General features: G+C 40.3%; 1 protein-coding gene across 1 annotated transcript; it reads right to left on the bottom strand.

Moving 5' to 3' along the window:
* Positions 1-1,648: 1,648 nt before the first annotated feature.
* Positions 1,649-5,213, bottom strand: LOC133391727 (uncharacterized). The gene is made up of 2 exons (XM_061647749.1): positions 3,420-5,213; positions 1,649-3,342 (listed from the first exon to the last, which is right to left on the bottom strand). The coding sequence occupies exons 1-2, from the start codon at positions 4,560-4,562 to the stop codon at positions 3,337-3,339; spliced, it is 1,149 nt and encodes a 382-aa protein (XP_061503733.1). The 5' UTR covers positions 4,563-5,213; the 3' UTR covers positions 1,649-3,336.
* Positions 5,214-20,698: the final 15,485 nt, after the last annotated feature.

The raw sequence follows: 20,698 nt of genomic DNA, 5'->3' as shown, positions 1-20,698 counted from the left end.
TGTGAGAAATATTATTATTTTCGAGAAATTTTTTAAATTCATTCGACGTAAAACACGTGGCACGATCACTCACTAGTCGTTTTGGCCGACTGTAATAGGCAAAATATTGTTTTAATGCATTACATACTTCTTTACTACTTGTGGACGTGGCTGAGTATAGTTTTGTGAATTTTGTAAATGAATCGATGACTACAAGTAGAAACTTTTTCTTTGATTGCAGGGAAGGTAGTGGTCCTAGATGATCTATATGAACTGTATCAAAAGGAATTGGAGCTTTGTATATATGGTGTAAATTACGCTGATCTTTCCGTGGTGGTGCGGAGTAAATTATGCATTTGAGGCAATTTTTTATGTAATTCTGCACATAGTTTTTCATTCCAGCAAACCAATAGAACTTACTCAGTTGGGCACAACATTTATCAACACCAAGATGGCCAATTTTTTCGTGAATGTTACGAATTAAGTTGGTTATCATGCCTTTAGGAACAAGCAGTTGCAATTTTCCTTGGGAAGGTTGACGGTACACAGTCCCATTCATTAATAAATATCCTTGTACTGTATTATTTTCAAGCCTAGTTTTTAGTGTTTGTATTTCGGGATCCTGTGACTGGGCAATTTGTAACTGGAAGTTGATGTCAATGTCGTCGACTGCTGCAGCTACATTGCTACGGCTGAGAGCATCAGCATGACTCATTACATTGCCGGGGCGATATTGCATTGAGTAATCGTAGTCCTCCAAAAATAGAGACCATCTGGCAATTTTTGCCGAACAATTGCGATTTTTTAGGGTCTCTACTAGTGAATTGCAATCCGTGACTATTTTGATATGGATACCGTGCACGTAGGAATGGAAACGCTTAAGGGCATAAATTACCGAAAGAGTCTCCAGTTCATAACTATGCAGGTTTGCTTCACTTGCAGAAGCAGTTTTGGAGAAATAAGCCACCGGGTGGAATTTTCCATCATCTTGCTTCTGTAGGAGAATCGACCCAAATCCTATTGAACTCGCATCACAATGCAATTCAGTCTCTCTGTTGGGATCATATATCGCTAGGACCGGAGCATTTAACAATTTTGTTTTTAATTTATTAAAAGCGTCTAAACAAGTTTCATCGAAAACGAATTTTGTGTTCTCCTTCAACAAGTTACTCAAAGGTTTAGCAATATTAGAAAAGGATGGTACAAAGCGTCTAAAATATGAAAAAAGACCCAAACAGCGTTGCACTTCTTTAGCTGTTGCGGGCAATGGATAGTTCTGGATTGCTTTTAAATGATAGTCACTTGGATGTATTCCCTTAGAATTCACATGGTACCCTAAATATTCCAGATCACTATGACCAAATTTGCATTTATCCAAACGCAGTTCAAGCCCGTTTGTCTTTATCGTTCGCAAAACGCTATTAAGTGTTGCTACGTGTTCGTCTAGATTTTTTGACGCAATAATTATGTCGTCCAAATAAACTACAAGTTTCCTTTCATCTATATACTCTCGCAAAACTGAATTAATAAACCGTTGGAATTGTGAAGGAGCATTTTTCAATCCAAACGGCATTCTCACATACTCATATTGTCCATCTGGTGTAACAAAAGACGTATATTTAATGGAGTCCTCATGCATTCTAACTTGATGGAATCCGCTCTTTAAATCCAAGAGAGTAAAAACCTTCTTATTGCTGAGATGTTCAAGACACGTGTCGATTAATGGTAAAGGGTAGTTATCCCGTATCGTGATTTTGTTTAGAGGTCGGTAATCGACACACATACGAGTCTCACCGTTCTTTTTGCGAACTAATACTAACGCAGAGGCATACGGGGAACTGCTAGGGCGGATTATCTGTTTTTGTAAAAGATCTTGAACTATGTCTCGAATTTGATTTCGTTCAGCATAAGATAATCGCCTTGGTTTACAATAGATGGGAGTACTATTTGTGACACTAATTGTCATTGAATGAACGGGCTCCGTAATTGACTCTGTTGACACTCGCAAATAATGATTAAATACCCCTGAAATTATTTCCTGTGACTGTTGGTGGTTTAAATTGGAGCCTACATCTATTTTTGCCTCCTCGGAACTAATGTCGATCGCACATAACTCGCTAAATGTCGTGGTTATATTTTCAGAGACAGCATTACACCTGTTCTCACTTTCCTCTGAATCGTTATCTGGTTGCTATGGATCACAATCCATGAGAATGGATCGCAATCAACTACGTCTGAATCGTTTGCAACTACATCTGAATCGTTTTCAGCTACGTTTGGATCGCTCTCAGCTACCTTTGGATTTTACGGTAGCTCGCGCAAATTTCGTTTTAGCGCACCGTTTATTTGGTGACCGCGGGACACATTTGCACCCCAAGGAAAGAACTAAACAATTAATGCATTCAATTATAAAATCTTATCGTATTTTTTATATGAAGCTTACATCACCATTCATACGTTTTTGGTTATTAGACCAAGTTTTTCAAACAAACCAGCACAATCTTCTTCTTTTTAGCGTAACGACCTACGTGGTCATTTAGTCTTGTTCAGGGTTTCGAGGTATAGCCGGATATTCCATCTTTAGAATGGAGGAAATCTGTTCTGATGCGTAGAAGCAGACAAATCTGTCAAATGTTGTTTATAGCTCAAAAATGGGTTTTAACACATATTCTCAATTGAGTTCAAACATAGAACAATACGAAATTGTTGCTTTTCAAATTGTCTGTCATGAGGAGAATCGTGAGGTACGCCGAATGGTCACTAAATAAACTTTGCGCTGCAACGAGATTTACGCGAGCTACCGTAAAATCCAAAGGTAGCTGAGAGCGATCCAAACGTTGCTGAAAACGATCCAAACGTAGCTGCAAACGATTCAGACGTAGTTGATTGCGATCCAATCTCATGGATTGCGATCCATAGCAACCGGATAACGATTCAGAGGAAAGTGAGAACAGGTGTATTATTATCATCAACCGAACCAATGGACTGCGAATGAATATCTTCCCCATTCTTACAAAAACCCCGCAAAATCTCTAAATGTTCAAGACGCGGTCTCATGTGTGGTTGAAGTTCGTTTTTATTTATGGTTTTGTAATTCATTAAACTTTGTTTGGAATAACGGTAACGTATGTAATGCAAATGAATATTAAATTTTTTTAACAAATCCCGTCCAATGATAATAGACCATGCCATTTGTTTCTTTGGAATGATGATAAATGAATGGTTAACATAAGTGTCACGAAAACGAATTCTTCTGCATACCCTAGCGATGTCAAAGGTTGATTTCCTAATCCGCGGAATCCAGAAAAACACGGATTTTGGGCAAGAGTCGGGACAAGCTCTTCGCTGACAAAACTCCTAGGGCTACCCGTATCAAACAAAGAAAGTACACGTGAGGGCAAAATCTTGAACTCATTAGAGACTTTGAAAGCAACACTTACCTCCTGAATAGCTTCTATCTGAACTGCGCTTTCATTATAGTTCGGTTCGTGGATAACATTGTTTTGATTTGCTTCACTATGGTAGATGGCAGCCGACGTCGATTGAGTACGATGAGGGCAATCTCGAGCAACGTGTCCCATATTTCCACATAGGAAACAAGACCCATTTCGCCGTCGTGGTTGATGGCAGTCCCGTTGATGATGCCCGTAGTTCGAACAATTGTAGCATTTTATACCTCCAACATTGTCAGTTCTGGTCATTATCCTTGGTTTGAATGAAACTGACACCGGTTGTAAACGTATCGATTCGTATTTTTGCAGGGCTGTCTTAAGTTCGGTCAAAGAGTTTGCAGAAAAACGAATCGCAGCAGCATTCACAGGATCTCCAATTCCATCGATTATTATTGAAACTAGTTCTTGTTCTAATATTGTGGCGTTTTTAGCAATATTTTCCATTTCTAGCACATATCTTATGGTGCTTTCTTGAGGAAGAAGCTGTCTACGGCGAAGCTGATGATATACACTCTCCGGTGAAGGTTTAGTTGAGAAATTTTCCAGAATTTGTTGTTTTAACTCGTCGTAGCTTGTATACACTATATATTTTGTCAGCATTGCAGCGGTACCATTCAAAAGTCGGCGCGTGATAATAATTTTTTCTAGTTCATTAACATTGAACAATTGAAAAGTTTGTTCAAGTTGCTTAATCCAACATTCGGCATTCTCATTCTTTTCGCCACTAAAACTATCAACTAGCCCTTCGATGCATTTGATTGTGTCCAACGGCAGTGGTTGTTGTATTTGCTTCATGTTGGCCATTTCTTGTTTAAGAAGCGAAACTTCTTTTTCCAGCTTCAATTGTTTTAATTTTGCAGTCAATGTCTCAATTGTACTCGCCGAAGCTCCTGTATTGCCTGACGCTGCTTCGGCACATGTTTCAAATTCCAGAGAAGATGGCGTGGTCTGGATAGTCGCCATTTTGCTTTCGGTGTGTGTTGCATCAAATAGCCGCCTGACTTGGGTGATGGAAGCTGATTCAGGCACGGTTTCGCCAACTTCTTTAAGAACACCCATCATTTTATCCTTCGAAATAGATGACTCCATTGTTTTCTCGTTCGATATCCCACTTCTGAGGTTGTAAGACATTATATTTTATTTTCTGCACAAAGCTACAGCATACCGCACAAGTCCTATCTTGCTGACTTCTAAACATCGTCTATCTGCCCGTCTGACCGTAGCAATAGACGATGCGCAATCTCAGATTGCGCATATATCTATCTGTCAAACGGGTCGGTTTGATATATTTATCTGTCAAAAAATATATATATATCTCGGACATATAATCTTGAAAATTTATGCGCAATCTTGGCGCAATCTGAAAATGTATGGAAATGACGTTTATAGCTCAGGGTTGGCTACGCGAAATGACTTATGTTTTGATAAAACGAATATATGCGCAATCTGAGATTGCGCATCGTGTATTAATACGGTGACGTTTTCACCAGTGTCAAAAGTGACACACAAACTAAGGTTATTAAAGTGTGACGTGTGTAGCGAGGTTTATATAACTAGCGAGCTAAATTCAATGTTTACACTTTGAATATTTTGTTCCATGGCATTTTTCTGTATTGTATGTATGTATTGCTCGGAAGACATTTAAAAAATAGCCCGGTTTCATCTGCATTAAAAATATCACGAGGTTCATATTGACGAATACGTGTTTGCAAAATATTAGTTTGCCAATCACTCGTTATGTTCGTGTCTACAGCAGCACTTTCTCCACAAATTTTTTTAAAAGTTAAATTGCTCCGTTTCAAGAAACGAACAAGCCATCCAGAACTAGCTGTAAAGTCAGAAACGTTCATTTTTTTGGCAAATTCCGTACAATTCGTTTTGATAATTACGCCAGACAGAGGAATGTTGTTGTTGCGGGCTTCTTGTACAAATATTTGCATGGCTTTTTCTAATTTTTCATTCTGGAATCGGCTGGCTCTTTTCGTGTCTAATCTTGTACCATATTTTTCAGTTTTAAAAGAGCTTCTTTTTTCTTCACAATTGAGCTTACAGTATTGCGTAAAACGCCGAAGGATTGGCTAAGTTCAGTAAAACTTTTGCCATTTTCCTTTTCCGCAATAATTTGTAAGCGTTCGTTTAGGGTTAAAAATTTATGCTTGGACTTCATCTTAGTTTAAAGTTACATTTAGGTTCACTTCTAATTAATTCCCTCTTGATAAAACACTTGAATGGCTGGCTCGCTCAGAAAAGACTGATGCCCAAATTAGAGAAGATTGAAATGCTAGGACATGTGACGGTTGCTATGGGAAACGACGCATAAAATTGCAGATTAGAGAAGCGCGCCATGGCAACGCCATGCACAAATAAGAGGGATACAGATTTGAGAGGTTTTCCAAATAAGAGGGGCAAAAATGTACTAAAAATGAAGGGACTTTTAAAAATGTTCAAATAAGAGAGGTTTCTCAAATTGGAGAGGTGTCAAATGAGAGAGGGTTCACTGTACTTTTTCCATCAGATTGAATGTTTCGAATCTTTAGGGGAAATATATAACGTTGTTATAGAGTTTTTTAAAATATATTTAATTCATTTATTTTTGTCACAGTTTGCCTTTAAGGCTAAATTGGGTACCCTAGCTTTATTTAAGTATAATTATAAGTAAACGAATTCAAGAACATAGAGATCAAAGAAAATATAAAAGTAAAACATGAGACTTTTGCAAGCATCCAGGGAGGTGGTCTCCAACCTGTGGTCCGCGGACCACTTGTGGAAGTGGTACGCGAAAGATATTATTTTATTTTTAAGAAAAGCTTATTATAATGCTAATGCATGTTATTAAATTTGTTTCCCTTTGCTTTGAACTAAGTCTACAAAATGTATTGTTCTATGCCCGACGGCCAAGCCGACCGCGAAGGTGTCAGTCGTTCTGGAGCGCTTGGTAAACCGTCTGCTGCCACGGAACAGAAGGTCCCGGGCAAAGGGGTTCGGGAGCGTGAACGGTCCAACTCTCCTTCACCAAATTACTTTCAATATTGGCCGACCAGTTTCCTCTTTTCCAATGTGAATTGGAAGATCTATTCCGTGGTAGCGCCGCTACTGATTTTGGAAAGTGTTGTTGAGAAGGCAATCGTATTCGCCAAACCTTCACCCGGGAGAATCTTAGCATGAAACAAAGAAACGCACTCATCAAATGCTGGTGTAAGACTGATTTATTATAATAATATCCTCCTTTTATACTCTAAGTTACGAATTATCTTAGCCTACTAAGAACAACATAAAAATTGTTAAAACTATACATTTAAACAGCCATCTTCGATGTGGTCGCAGCGCAACATGTATACTCCCATTATATGTGGGCCACAGCAAATGTATTTTCACATTTTTATTTTTTAGGACTACACACATCATGTTGGTACATGGTCCTAAAAAGGTTGGAAAACCTTTTTCTAATCTAATCTAATGAAATCGCTTAACCGCTCAGGATTTTTTTTTCAAAACTGCTTTGCATGAAGTATGGAGCTGGAGCGCTTTGTAAGTTAATCTTCTCCCTCGTTTTTTTTTGTATTTTAATCTGAGTTAAAGTCGTAAGAGATTCGTCAACATGTCCTCTGTTGGACAGTACTTGACATCTTACACTCCAGACCTGACCAAATCTTGAACAAAATTGTGATCAGCTTCAGCAGCCACAACAGTTCCTTGCTTGCTTCTGCGAGCGCGATACATTCCGCTCCGACAGTGGACAACGGTACACAGTTCTGTTTCCTCGCATTACAAGTGATTGTTCCTTTGCTAAGCTTGAATGACATCCGGAATTTGACATTCTGTCCGAGAGAACGTCAGCTCAGTAGACGTCGGCGAAACCTTCGAGATAGCCCACTCCTCCTAGCTTCAGCTTCAACACTACAGTGTCTTTTAAGCAGCGCAACGCTCGTTTGGCTTTTGTCCAATTAATCTGCGTTGGTCTGGGCTCAAAACCCCTGGGAGTTAATGAAATGAACTTTCTCGGAAGTTTATGATTGAGTATTAACTGCGAATGGCTTATTCCTGTGCTTGGATGAATTGGTTTCCAGTACGGTAATAATATTTTATGAAACTTTTGTTGAAATTTCTATGCCACAATGGCATTTCTTTTTTTATTATTTGCACATATCATTGTGTCTTTGGACCGTATTTTCACACGAACGAATGCAGTGTTATGCGTTATTCTATAAGATTTAAAAAATGGCTGAAATTTTTCAGACATGTATTGGGTTTCTATATCAGTTGCTAGGATTGTTCGAATGCTAACGTACCAAAATATCTCGCAATTACCAACTTTTTCACAAGCTACGTAGTTAAAAAAATAATTTATGTCGTTATCCATATTTTGCCAGCAACATTAAGATCCAATCTGAGATTCCATGCTTGACTCATTTATCTACATTTTAGCTCAACAAGTATCCAATTTCACTGTAAGATTCAGTTTCTCATTCGTTGCCTCTATATTATGACCAAAAAGTTGTTGATTCGTAGTGAAATTTTATTTCGCAATTTTTCATTGAAATGTATGTTCTCCCTTATTTAAGAGCTAGTTCTTCTGTTCTAATTTCTTGTTCCTTCACTTTTTGAGTTTTTTTTTTTGCTGTATCAAATTATGTTTTTCTAGCCTTAGCAATTTCGAGAGAAGCAATGTTTTTTCATTGCAGGAAATGCAAAGAAACTTACAGCTTAATGATCTTGTTCTTGATATTGATCTTCATTCATTTCGCAGTTTTCACCAGTTAGTTTGCTAAGTCTCAACTATTGGCAAAAGAATCAGAAGCTTCCACTTTCTGATACATGCTGTACAGTGAATTTGAATTCAAACCAAATGGATTTTGGATTTACTTTCAGATTTTCAGTAACCGCCTTTGAAAACGGTTCTGAAACTTTATTAATGAAAATTAACAAATGCTCTATTTTCACTCGCTTCACTTCACTTACTTTTCTCGTCCTTTATAACCATTTCTTCATTTAGATCCTTCTGCTTTCTGTCACACTCGTATTCGGTGTCGCTTGCCTGCTGGTCGTTTCTGTTCTGACCCTTTCACCGTTTCCCTGACGTTCGGCAGATTTCGCCTAATCTATTTTCGCCCGGCCAGTGTTGCCGGTGCGTATTTCAGGGGGCTAGAACGGTTTCGTCGTAAAATACCGCCACCCGTAAATTCACTCTAATTTCAAAGTTTTCATCCGCGAAGGAGTTTTCATTGGTTGGGTTCACTTTCCTGCAAGACGTCCAAAACAGTAAGCCTGCTCGTTGATCGTCGTTGTAATCCGTTCGACGTACGCACTAAAGCCTCACTAACTCTCGCATCTTTCTCTGGCTGAACCTTTTCTATGCTCCCCATGATGCATTAGTCTTTTGGTGTATTGCTTATTATGATCACAAGATATCCTGTCTTCAAGTCATCGACTTCTTTGAACCATTTACTCTTTCTTACAATGCCCGGGAAATATTCCTTAAGCCAAAACTGTTCGATAATATACCTTGCTAGCTTCCAACTGCTCCTGATCGCTGCCTTGTGATGTGGTTGGTGCTGATGCTAATGCTGTTGTTGGCTTTTTTGCCGGCTTTTCGCGAATAAGTTGAGAACCGTTGGTCCTAGCTAAAAATATCGTGAGTATCGGGAGTAGGTAGAGTCCTCGAGAATACAACTTCCTCCCTCATAACTTCATCCCCTCCGACCTGCCACCTCCGAGTTATGAGCGAAAAACACGAATGAAAATCTTTTGAGACACGAATTCAAATGCCGATCTTATTTGAAGTTTTCGATGGCTTTTTCCATCCCGGTTCTGAACGTTTATTAATGAAAATCACATACCAAAATTTGGTTCATTTTCCGGGGGCCGTTTTCAAATGACAGCCCTTGGCGCGGACTTGGACCCCGATTTTGGGTAGATTCGTCATTTCCGCTCTCTTTGTCCGTTAATACCGTCCAAACGGTACCCGTCAGAGCATTGCATTATGGTGCATTTTTGCAAAGCAAGTCAAGCGCTATCGAAATTTGTATTCGTGTATGCTTCTGCAGTGGAAAACATCCCCACAATGTACGTTTGAAGTTGATGCTATCCGGTGAGAAAGAGTGGAAAATCGCAATCATTGCAAACTCGAAAACTAAGCGTTTTATAGGCAGTTGTACATTTGAATTTATTGCACTGCTACACGTGTATTGTTACATGTTTTCAATCTCTCACTAAAATACAATAAATACACATTTATTTCCCTTCAACCCGGATAGCATCAAGTGTATGCGTAGTTCAGTTTAATAAACGCTTGGCGTCCCCCTGACCGTCCTCTTTGGTTAGGCCGCTGGTGAGTCTGACAACACCACAGGCCAACATCCAGTGGCGCCACGAGGAGGCAGAGGATCGGATTTGGCTACCGTCCCAGCATCGGGCTGTTCCTTCACGGCGCCTATTACTGGGGTGACTTACGTCACTTTACGAAAGCTGGAATGAAGAGAGAGAGAAGAAAAGAAATTAGGTGCTGCTTTAGCAACCAAAACGGTTCCAATCAAAATGCAAATCGTGCTGCATGGAATGTTTGCGCAGCAGATTCCGGAATATCCGCTTCAGCTCGGTATAGTCCGGTGCGTCGCAGAATTCCATCTGCAACGCGTACTCGGTCAACCGCTGAAACTCAGCCAGCATTCTTCTGCACAGCTCGCTGGGCGTAGTCTTCAACTTCAGACGCAGTGCCTCGCCCGGATCAATTCGCTCCTCGGTACCATACCACGGTAGGCCACCGCGGAGCAAAAACACCAGCAAGTAGGCGAGTGACAAAATGTCATCTCGCCTGTACGGTGTATACAGTAGATGAGCGAACACTGGTGCAAATTCGATCATTCCGGGGAACGGGAAAAACGCATCCTATGTGTTCCCCCGTGCGTGGGTGCCGATACGGCTCGGCAAGATCGAAGTCGATCAAGTGCAGCGTCTTGCGGGTCGTTCCGCGACCGAGCAGGACATTGTCCGGCTTCAGGTCGCAGTGAACGTACCCCAGCTCATGGAACGTTTCCGGCCTGGCGAGCAGTTGCAGCGCTAGCTGCGAAACCGTCTTCAGACCGAAGCGTCCTCCGCACAAGTCCAATAACTCATGCAGTGATGGCCCCAGGCGTACCAAAACCAGCACGTCGCGTTTGCGATACGTACCGGCGTCGATGAGTCTGGGCCATCCACGGGCCTTCGGGAGCCGCGCATAGATCCGGCGCTCCGTGGCGAGCAGGAGCTTCTCCACCTCGTCGTTGGCTATTTTAAAGACCACCGCTTGTTTGGAGCGAGCATGGCTGCCCACCAACACCGTACCGCAGCCACCAGTATCGAATTCGCCTTGAATCCTATAGGTGGAGAGATTCACCATCATCACGGACTCTGGCGAACTGGACTTGGACGCATGGCCCTCCCTAATCGACATCTTCGATTCGTTTAGCCACCTGCGAAATGTAACTAGAAACAACAGCGGAATCAATTTCTCGCAAAAACACACAAAAAAACCGTTAAAAGTGAGAGCGAGAAAAAGCACGTCACCTTGCGTTTACACGTAGTGAGGATATAACTGGATGCACTGGATTATTAGTACTTTTTACCCTAAGTTTGTTTAAAGTTCAACCATTCATTTTGCCAGGTCTGATAGATGGTATTCTCTGTCCAACTTACCACGTTCTTTCTCGATAAAGCGTTTTCTTGACTATGGTTCCGTTTGCGTCCATCATTTGCTGCCGTGTCTGCGTCTTTATTCCCTTTTTTTCTCCATGGCTTCGAATTCAACATAGGTTGTTCTTGTAGAGGCTGGAAGCTTTTCCAGGGTCTGAATATACGGGTCTTCAGAATTAGTTCTTTCTAGCGCTGCCAATAAACTGCCGGTCTGAAATCTTTTTGGATTTTATTTTGGAATCTGGGTAAGCACTTCTCGATTAGCACAATGTTTTTCCGTATCCTTACATTTTGAAGAGGTGCAATCGGTTTTTAGTAGTTTGTTTGGTGTCGACATCTTCGACATCAAGATTTGGTGCACAATGAGCAACAAATGATAATTTTGAGTCGAAATGATTTCTATTGATGCTTTTCTTACATTTGGTATGGCAATTTTGTTGTATTTGATTGCGGATAGTCTTTCTGGGTGACGTTTATGAGAAATATGAAATATTTTACATTTGCCTGGTGATATATCATGTCCCGTTTTAGTTGTCTATTTTTGTAGGGAATTTTGTATTCCGGACTGAAGTTCTTTCCTACATTCGATTGCAGATTTGGACATGGCTACTAAACCGGGGTAAGGATGCTTGGGGCAAATGACGAGTGCTAGCGGTTCCGTTCGCACGGGAAGTGTATCTTTACTATTGTTTTCGATCAAACCGCCAAACACGCTGAGTTTCAGTGGAAATCTCGAACACCACAATTATCTCAAAACTAAGCGCCGAACGAGAAACGTTTGCTGGATGTGAAACGTGAAACGATTTACTTAAAAAGGCATTTTTACCCCTTTCACCCTCTAAGGGCTCCACAACAGGGGTGCAGGAGTGGGGGGGGGGAAGGATTGTGGATTGAAGGGGCAGTTCGACCCCAAACTTCACTTCTGCATCCTTGCTCTGTGTGCACCCAGTATCCTCCTTACCCATGCCCGGAAGGTCTACCCAGTTGCTTATTTTTATACTTCATGTCATGTCTCCCATACAATATATCACCCCCTCCGCAACGTATCGTTTTTTTTAACAAATTGCACTTACAGCCGCCAATTGAACACCAATTTGTTTTTATTAATTAATTTGTTTTGCGATTCCTACCGTGTAGTCTTGTGTTTGCTAAGAAGCACTTATTGTAGGTATTTTTTCTTACGTGCCTTATCAGCAGTTGCGGAGAAACTATGAGGTAAATATTCATTTTTTTGTCGTCTATATCATAGTGAAGAACAACATCACAAAGATTAAAACTAGCAGGGGTATACTTTATTAAATTGAAACGCTTTTTCAAAATGAGAAATTTCATTTTATATAGGATATAATATATCATGTATAATTAGGCACGGAACTTCTAATATACACGGATGTTGCCTGTAAGTACACAGAAACGCAAGATTTAAAAAAGTCACAATACAAATTTAGATAATTTCCCTAAGTTTAGATAAATGTGTTTGATATCTTGGAGTATAAGTTGATTTCTAATCTATTTCAAGGGCCTTCCGCGAAACATATCAGCACGAAGAATATGGAGGGCCAAGCCTCAGATTGATCCATTGTCGTATCTCTTGTAAAATTGCCGACTTCCAAAAGATCCAAACTCTTAAGATTCAATGATCCTTGCACTGGCATAAAGCCTTCCGTGAGAGTAACAGTGGTGTCAAACTATATCAATGATCAATCTCGACATGTATTCTCGTTGCATGGTTAGGAAAGTAATTATTTATTCTATTTTAATTATCTCCCCAATATTACTCTCTTTGTGACTCTTTACTTTGTGCTTAAGATAATTTGCATTTCATCTGTATGGTGAATATTTTCTGTAATACATTGATATCAATATCTAAACTTTGTGGAATCCTAAACACTCCGATATAAGCTAAACTCTGTTGAATATGCTATTAAAAAAAGACTTAAACTAATCATTTATCCGAGTAATATATATTTACGTTGAGTGTACTTGTGTTTTGTATGGTGGTTTACAATAATTTGTCTACTACATCCCAGAGTGGTGCATTTACGCACACGCACAATGCGTGGACATAAAACATTTCTGCAAACTGATCAAATGATCAATGCAAATCAAATGCAAATGATCAATCAATCAATCGATCAATCAAATGCAAATGATCAGCTGTTGAGTCTTTTTGTGTATTTCGTCCGCCATCCGTCAACAAGTGTATGTGTGACAGTCGTCTACTTGTATAGCGCGACTACGGAATTGCTGTAAAGTGTCCCGAAAGTGTTTCCATAAGTGCCCATGAAGTGTTTCCATAAGAGCCTCACTAGTGACCCATAAGTGTTCTTTACGCAGCCTCACGTTGCCCGACCATAATGTTCTAGTTACGATAAAATCGAACAATCATATGCACAATCATGGGTCAAAATCTTCGTGGTGGCATTATTGCATGAGTGGAGTCTCAAATCATGGAGTCAGTCGGATCAACTATTGGATTCACGCGCCGGCTCTCATAAAGCTGGTCGAATGCCATCCGGACTTGCTGCAACCACGCACAGGATTGTGCAAATCTAAAATAATCTACTCTCTAAAGGGAACTAGTTCCGGGCTAGGATAACCACATGTCGAATTCATACTACTTGACAAATGGTATATTTAATTCACATCAGAGACCTGTTAGGTAGTACCAATATATTTTGAAATATGTATACAGTATGCATCTGTATGCAGTGAAGGTTTCATATTGTATCGATCATACTACACATGTGCTACACCAACATACTTTAATTCGGTTTTCGTGATATTGAGCTTAAAAATCCACATTATTGCTTATATCAATAACACCAATAACAATGGATTTTCAAAACGTTTTTAGATATTGATCTTTGTTAAATTGATAAAAAATAATGATACAGTTTTCACGATTCTAAGTATTTCAAAGTTCTGGGCTTCGGATTCTAAGTGATTAATAGACAAAAGAAAGAAGCAGAACAAAGACAGTAACAGAGAGCGAAAAAGAGAGAAAAAATAGGGTAAAGACAGCACGGTTTTACTTTAGATCATTGCGTTATGACACAAACTGCACAGCCTGATGATATTTGGACGTATAACTTGTTTGATTACATATTGGAAACGTAATGGGACAATTCTATCAATCATTTAAACCGATCGACAGCCTCCTCAACGACAACGAGTGAATTAGAGTGCTCAGTTGTCTAGAAAATAATGAAATGACCGCGAATTTTATTGTATTTTTTGTTTTGGTAGTACATGAAGGTATCACTTGTTTGAACTAGAATGAAAATCAACTGAACCCACAAAAATGAAATTTTTAAATGTTGTAATGCTAATTCCAAGATATCAAATTAACTACTTTCACTGCCAAGATCTATCGCAAGATTGAACCGTTTGAGACCAAAGCCTTAAAGCCTAGTTTATTGTAAATGTGTATAGGTTTTTTTACAGAGTTCCAAATAATAGAAATACGTTTTCCATCAGATTGAATGTTTCGAATCTTTAGGGGAAATATATAACGTTATTATAGAGTTTTTTTTAAATATATTTAATTCATTTATTATTGTCACAGTTTGCCTTTAAGACTAAATTGGGTATCCTAGCTTAATTTAAGTATAATTATAAGTAAACGAATTCAAGAACATAGAGATAAAAAAGTAATACATGAGACTTTTGCAAGCATCTAGGGCGGTGGTCTCCAACCTGTGGTCCGCGGACCACTTGTGGACCGTGGCGTTTACAGAAGTGGTCCGCGAAAGATATTATTTTATTTTTAAGAAAAGCTTATTATAATGCTAATGTATGTTATTAAATTTGTTTCCCTTTGCTTTGAACTAAGTCTACAAAATGTATTGTTCTGTGCCCGACGGCCAAGCCGACCGCGAAGGTGTCAGTCGTTCTGGAGCGCTTGGTAAACCGTCTGCTGCCACGGAACAGAAGGTCCCGGGCAAAGGGGTTCGGGAGCGTGAACGGTCCAACTCTCCTTCACCAAACTACTTTCAATATTGGCCGACCAGTTTCCTCTTTTCCAATGTGAATTGGAAGATCTATTCCGTGGTAGCGCCGCTACTGATTTTGGAAAGTGTTGTTGAGAAGGCAATCGTATTCGCCAAACCTTCACCCGGGAGAATCTTAGCATGAAACAAAGAAACGCACTCATCAAATGCTGGTGTAAGACTGATTTATTATAATAATATCCTCCTTTTATACTCTAAGTTACGAATTATCTTAGCCTACTAAGAACAACATAAAAATTGTTAAAACTATACATTTAAACAGCCATCTTCGATGTGGTCGCAGCGCAACATGTATACTCCCATTATATGTGGGCCACAGCAAATGTATTTTCACATTTTTATTTTTTTAGGACTACACACATCATGTTGGTACATGGTCCTAAAAAGGTTGGAAAACCTTTTTCTAATCTAATCTAATGAAATCGCTTAACCGCTCAGGATTTTTTTTTTCAAAACTGCTTTGCATGAAGTATGGAGCTGGAGCGCTTTGTAAGTTAATCTTCTCCCTCGTTTTTTTTTGTATTTTAATCTGAGTTAAAGTCGTAAGAGATTCGTCAACATGTCCTCTGTTGGACAGTACTTGACATCTTACACTCCAGACCTGACCAAATCTTGAACAAAATTGTGATCAGCTTCAGCAGCCACAACAGTTCCTTGCTTGCTTCTGCGAGCGCGATACATTCCGCTCCGACAGTGGACAACGTTATACAGTTCTGTTTCCTCGCATTACAAGTGATTGTTCCTCTGCTAAGCTTGAATGACATCCGGAATTTGACATTCTGTCCGACCGAACGCCAGCTCAGTAGACGTCGGCGAAACCTTCGAGATTGCCCACTCCTCCTAGCTTCAGCTTCAACACTGCGGTGTCTTTTCAGTAGCGCAACGCTCGTTTGGCTTTAGTCCAATTAATCTGCTTTGGTTTGGACTCAAAACCTCTCGGAGTTAATGAACTTTCTCGGAAGTTTATGATTGAGTATTAACTGCGGATGGCTTATTCCTGTGCTTGGATGAATTGGTTTCCAGTACGGTAATAATATTTTATGAAACTTTTGTTGAAATTTCTATGCCACAATGGCATTTCTTTTTTTTATTATTTGCACATATCATTGTGTCTTTGCATTCGTTCGCGTGAAAATACGGTCCAGTGTTATGCGTTATTCTATAAGATTTAAAAAAGGGTGAAATTTTTCAGACATGTATTGAGTTTCTATATCAGTTGCTAGGATTGTTCGAATGCTAACGTACCAAAATGTCTCGCAATTACCAACTTTTTCACAAGCTACGCATTTAAAAAAATAATTTATGTCGTTATCCATATTTCGCCAGCAACATTAAGATCCAATCTGGGATTTCATGCTTGACTCATTAATCTACATTTTAGCTCAACAAGTATCCAATTTCACTGTAAGATTCAGTTTCTCATTCGTTGCCTCTATATTATGACCAAAAAGTTGTTGATTCGTAGTGAAATTTTAATTCACAATTTTTCATTGAAATGTATGTTCTCCCTTATTTCAGAGCTAGTTATTTCTTCTGTTCTAATTTCTTGTTCCTTCACTTTTTGAGTTTTTTTTTTTGCTGTATCAAATTATGTTTTACTAGCCTTAGCAATTTCGAGAGAAGCAATGTTTTTTCATCGCAGGAATTGCAAAGAAACTTACAGCTTAATCATCTTGTTCTTGATATTGATCTTCATTCATTTCGCACTTTACACCAGTTAGTTTGCTAAGTCTCAACTATTGGCAAAAGAATCAGAAGCTTCCACTTTCTGCTACATGCTGTACAGTGAATTTGAATTCAAACCAAATGGATTTTGGATTTACTTTCAGATTTTCAGTAACCGCCTTTGAAAACGGTTCTGAAACTTTATTAATGAAAATTAACAAATGCTCTATTTTCACTCGCTTCACTTCACTTACTTTTCTCGTCCTTTATAACCATTTCTTCATTTAGATCCTTCTGCTTTCTGTCACACTCGTATTCGGTGTCGCTTGCCTGCTGGTCGTTTCTGTTCTGACCCTTTCACCGTTTCCCTGACGTTCGGCAGATTTCGCCTAATCTATAGTGCCGATTATGTGACTCAATCGCTTGAGAAAAAGTATCAAAAATGCTCATTTTCTATTATGATCCGTGTTAGAGCACTCAATTTGTCTCTGGTTTGATATATCGTACTGAACGAAGGTCATTTGCATTACCTGGCTCAAACGTAGACCGTTTTTTGACCAACAGCTTTCCGTCAGGCTAAAGCTACGGCAATCGTTTTGTTTTACGGTTTAACTACTAAATACATGCAATACGTTTGGTTTAAAAATATGTAATTACATTCAGAAGGGATTTTTGTAATTATTTACTTAAAAAGGATGGAAATAACAAAATGCACACAAAAATGGGAAACGTATCAAAAACGCTACTTTGCATGACATTGCCAAAAATATTTTAAGAACAATGATACGCCACACGTATAAATAATTATAAATTGGTACGATACTTCCTGCGTTCCGCGATGCAGTTTGTTTCAACTAACAAAGCCATTTGAGATCGATTTGGCAGCAATGTCTCGAGTCAACGAAAGAAGTCTCTAACAAGCTTGTATAATACCGATTTTGTTTCAGTTCGTGTAGTGCGGTTTTGTTTGATACTTTTCCGTTTGAATTAGATAATCGACACTTATTTTCGCCCGGCCAGTGTTGCCGGTGCGTATTTCAGGGGGCTAGAACGGTTTCGTCGTAAAATACCGCCACCCGTAAATTCACTCTAATTTCAAAGTTTTCATCCGCGAAGGAGTTTTCATTGGTTGGGTTCACTTTCCTGCAAGACGTCCAAAACAGTAAGCCTGCTCGTTGATCGTCGTTGTAATCCGTTCGACGTACGCACTAAAGCCTTACTAACTCTCGCATCTTTCTCGGGCTGAACCTTTTCTATGCTCCCCTTGATGCATTAGTCTTTTGGTGTATTGCTTATTATGATCACAAGATATCCTGTCTTCAAGTTATCGGCTTCTTTGAACCATTTACTCCTTCTTGCAATGCCCGGGAAATATTCCTTAAGCCACCTTTGCCAAAACTGTTCGATAATATACCTTGCTAGCTTCCAACTGTTCCTGGTCGCTGCCTTGTGATGTGGTTGGTGCTGATGCTAATGCTGTTGTTGGCTTTTTTGCCGGCTTTTCGCGAATAAGTTGAGAACCGTTGGTCCTAGCTAAAAATATCGGGAGTATCGGGAGTAGGTAGGGTCCTCGAGAATACAACTTCCTCCCTCATATCTTCTTCCCTACCGAGTTATGGGCGAAAAACACGAATGAAAATCTTTTGAGACGCGAATTCAAATGCCGATCTTATTTGAAGTTTTCGATGGCTTTTTCCATCCCGGTTCTGAACGTTTATTAATGAAAATCACATTCAAAAATTTGGTTCATTTTCCGGGGGCCGTTTTCAAATGACAGCTTGTGGCGCGTCCTGTTGAAGGACTTGGACCCCGATTTTGGGTAGATTCGTCGCAGATTCCGGAACATCCGCTTCAGCTCGGTATAGTCCGGTGCGTCGCAGAATTCCATCTGCAACGCGTACTCGGTCAACCGCTGAAACTCAGCCAGCATTCTTCTGCACAGCTCGCTGGGCGTAGTCTTCAACTTCAGACGCAGTGCCTCGCCCGGATCAATTCGCTCCTCGGTACCATACCACGGTAGGCCACCGCGGAGCAAAAACACCAGCAAGTAGGCGAGTGACAAAATGTCATCTCGCCTGTACGGTGTATACAGTAGATGAGCGAACACTGGTGCAAATTCGATCATTCCGGCGAACGGGAAAAACGCATCCTATGTGTTCCCCCGTGCGTGGGTGCCGATACGGCTCGGCAAGATCGAAGTCGATCAAGTGCAGCGTCTTGCGGGTCGTTCCGCGACCGAGCAGGACATTGTCCGGCTTCAGGTCGCAGTGAACGTACCCCAGCTCATGGAACGTTTCCGGCCTGGCGAGCAGTTGCAGCGCTAGCTGCGAAACCGTCTTCAGACCGAAGCGTCCTCCGCACAAGTCCAATAACTCATGCAGTGATGGCCCCAGGCGTACCAAAACCAGCACGTCGCGTTTGCGATACGTACCGGCGTCGATGAGTCTGGGCCATCCACGGGCCTTCGGGAGCCGCGCATAGATCCGGCGCTCCGTGGCGAGCAGGAGCTTCTCCACCTCGTCGTTGGCTATTTTAATGACCACCGCTTGTTTGGAGCGAGCATGGCTGCCCACCAACACCGTACCGCAGCCACCAGTATCGAATTCGCCTTGAATCCTATAGGTGGAGAGATTCACCATCATCACGGACTCTGGCGAACTGGACTTGGACGCATGGCCCTCCCTAATCGACATCTTCGATTCGTTTAGCCACCTGCGAAATGTAACTAGAAACAACAGCGGAATCAATTTCTCGCAAAAACACACAAAAAAACCGTTAAAAGTGAGAGCGAGAAAAAGCACGTCACCTTGCGTTTACACGTAGTGAGGATATAACTGGATGCATCCTGGATTATTAGTACTTTTTACCCTAAGTTTGTTTAAAGTTCAACCATTCATTTTGCCAGGTCTGATAGATGGTATTCTCTGCCCATCTTACCATGTTCTTTCTCGATAAAGCGACTATGGTTCCGTTTGCGTCCATCATTTGCTGCCGTGTCTGCGTCTTTATTCCCTTTTTTTCTCCATGGCTTCGAATTCAACATAAGATCTGAACATACGGGTAATTAGGATTTCTTGGCTCGAACGCTGCCAATACACTAGCGCTATTTGTAAATATAATGTTATATGTTTGGTGGAAATTGTTGCTTTTGCTGTTGCTTTAATTATGGCAAGCGCTTCTGCTCTAAAAACGCTGCTGTAATCCGGTAGTTTAATTGAACATCTGTCATTTAATGATATGATTCCACATCCTGCTCCATTTCCGGCGACGGATCTATCGGTATGATATGATATGATGGTGACTTTGGTATCTAATGTTTAGCATTTCCTTAAATATTTTGCTAGCTAATGCCGGTCTGAAATCCCTTTGGATTTTGTTTTGCATTTCCCAATCAACTTTGGGGCAGTTTTGGTCCCATAGCCTTTCTCCATTTCGTGATTGTTCTGCAATTTGTAGTAACCGTTCTCCCGTCAGTTCCATGAATGCAGTATTGGCTCTTTCAATGAAGGCTTCAGCTTTTATATCTTCCTCCAGAAGATGGCCAGCAGCTGTAACCAATCTGTGTGTGATGATATGTGAGAAAGGAAGCTGGTCGCTTTCTCAAATCAGGACATGGAATAGGACTGGTTATAAAGACCCTGATAGAATGCTCTAGAGCAGTATGGTAAAGAGGAGCCAGAAACTTTCGAATTTATGTTGGTTAGTGATAGTGTCCATTCTTCTAATCCATAAAGGATATTTGGGACTTTTAGAATCTGGGTAAGCACTTCTCGATTAGCACAATGTTTTCCGTATCCTTACATTTTGAAGAGGTGCAATCGGTTTTTAGTAGTTTGTTTGGTGTCGACATCTTCGACATCAAGATTTGGTGCACAATGAGCAACAAATGATAATTTTGAGTCGAAATGATTTCTATTGATG

The sequence above is a fragment of the Anopheles gambiae genome, chromosome 2 (genome assembly GCF_943734735.2).
Source record: "Anopheles gambiae chromosome 2, idAnoGambNW_F1_1, whole genome shotgun sequence".
Lineage (NCBI taxonomy): Eukaryota > Metazoa > Arthropoda > Insecta > Diptera > Culicidae > Anopheles > Anopheles gambiae.
Note: the sequence above shows the minus strand (reverse complement) of the source record. Positions and strands in the feature narration are given on the sequence as shown.

Bases quoted from the DNA above. Each gene is read 5' to 3' on its own strand.
- LOC133391727 (XM_061647749.1), bottom strand. From the start codon at position 4,562: ATGTCTTACAACCTCAGAAGTGGGATATCGAACGAGAAAACAATGGAG.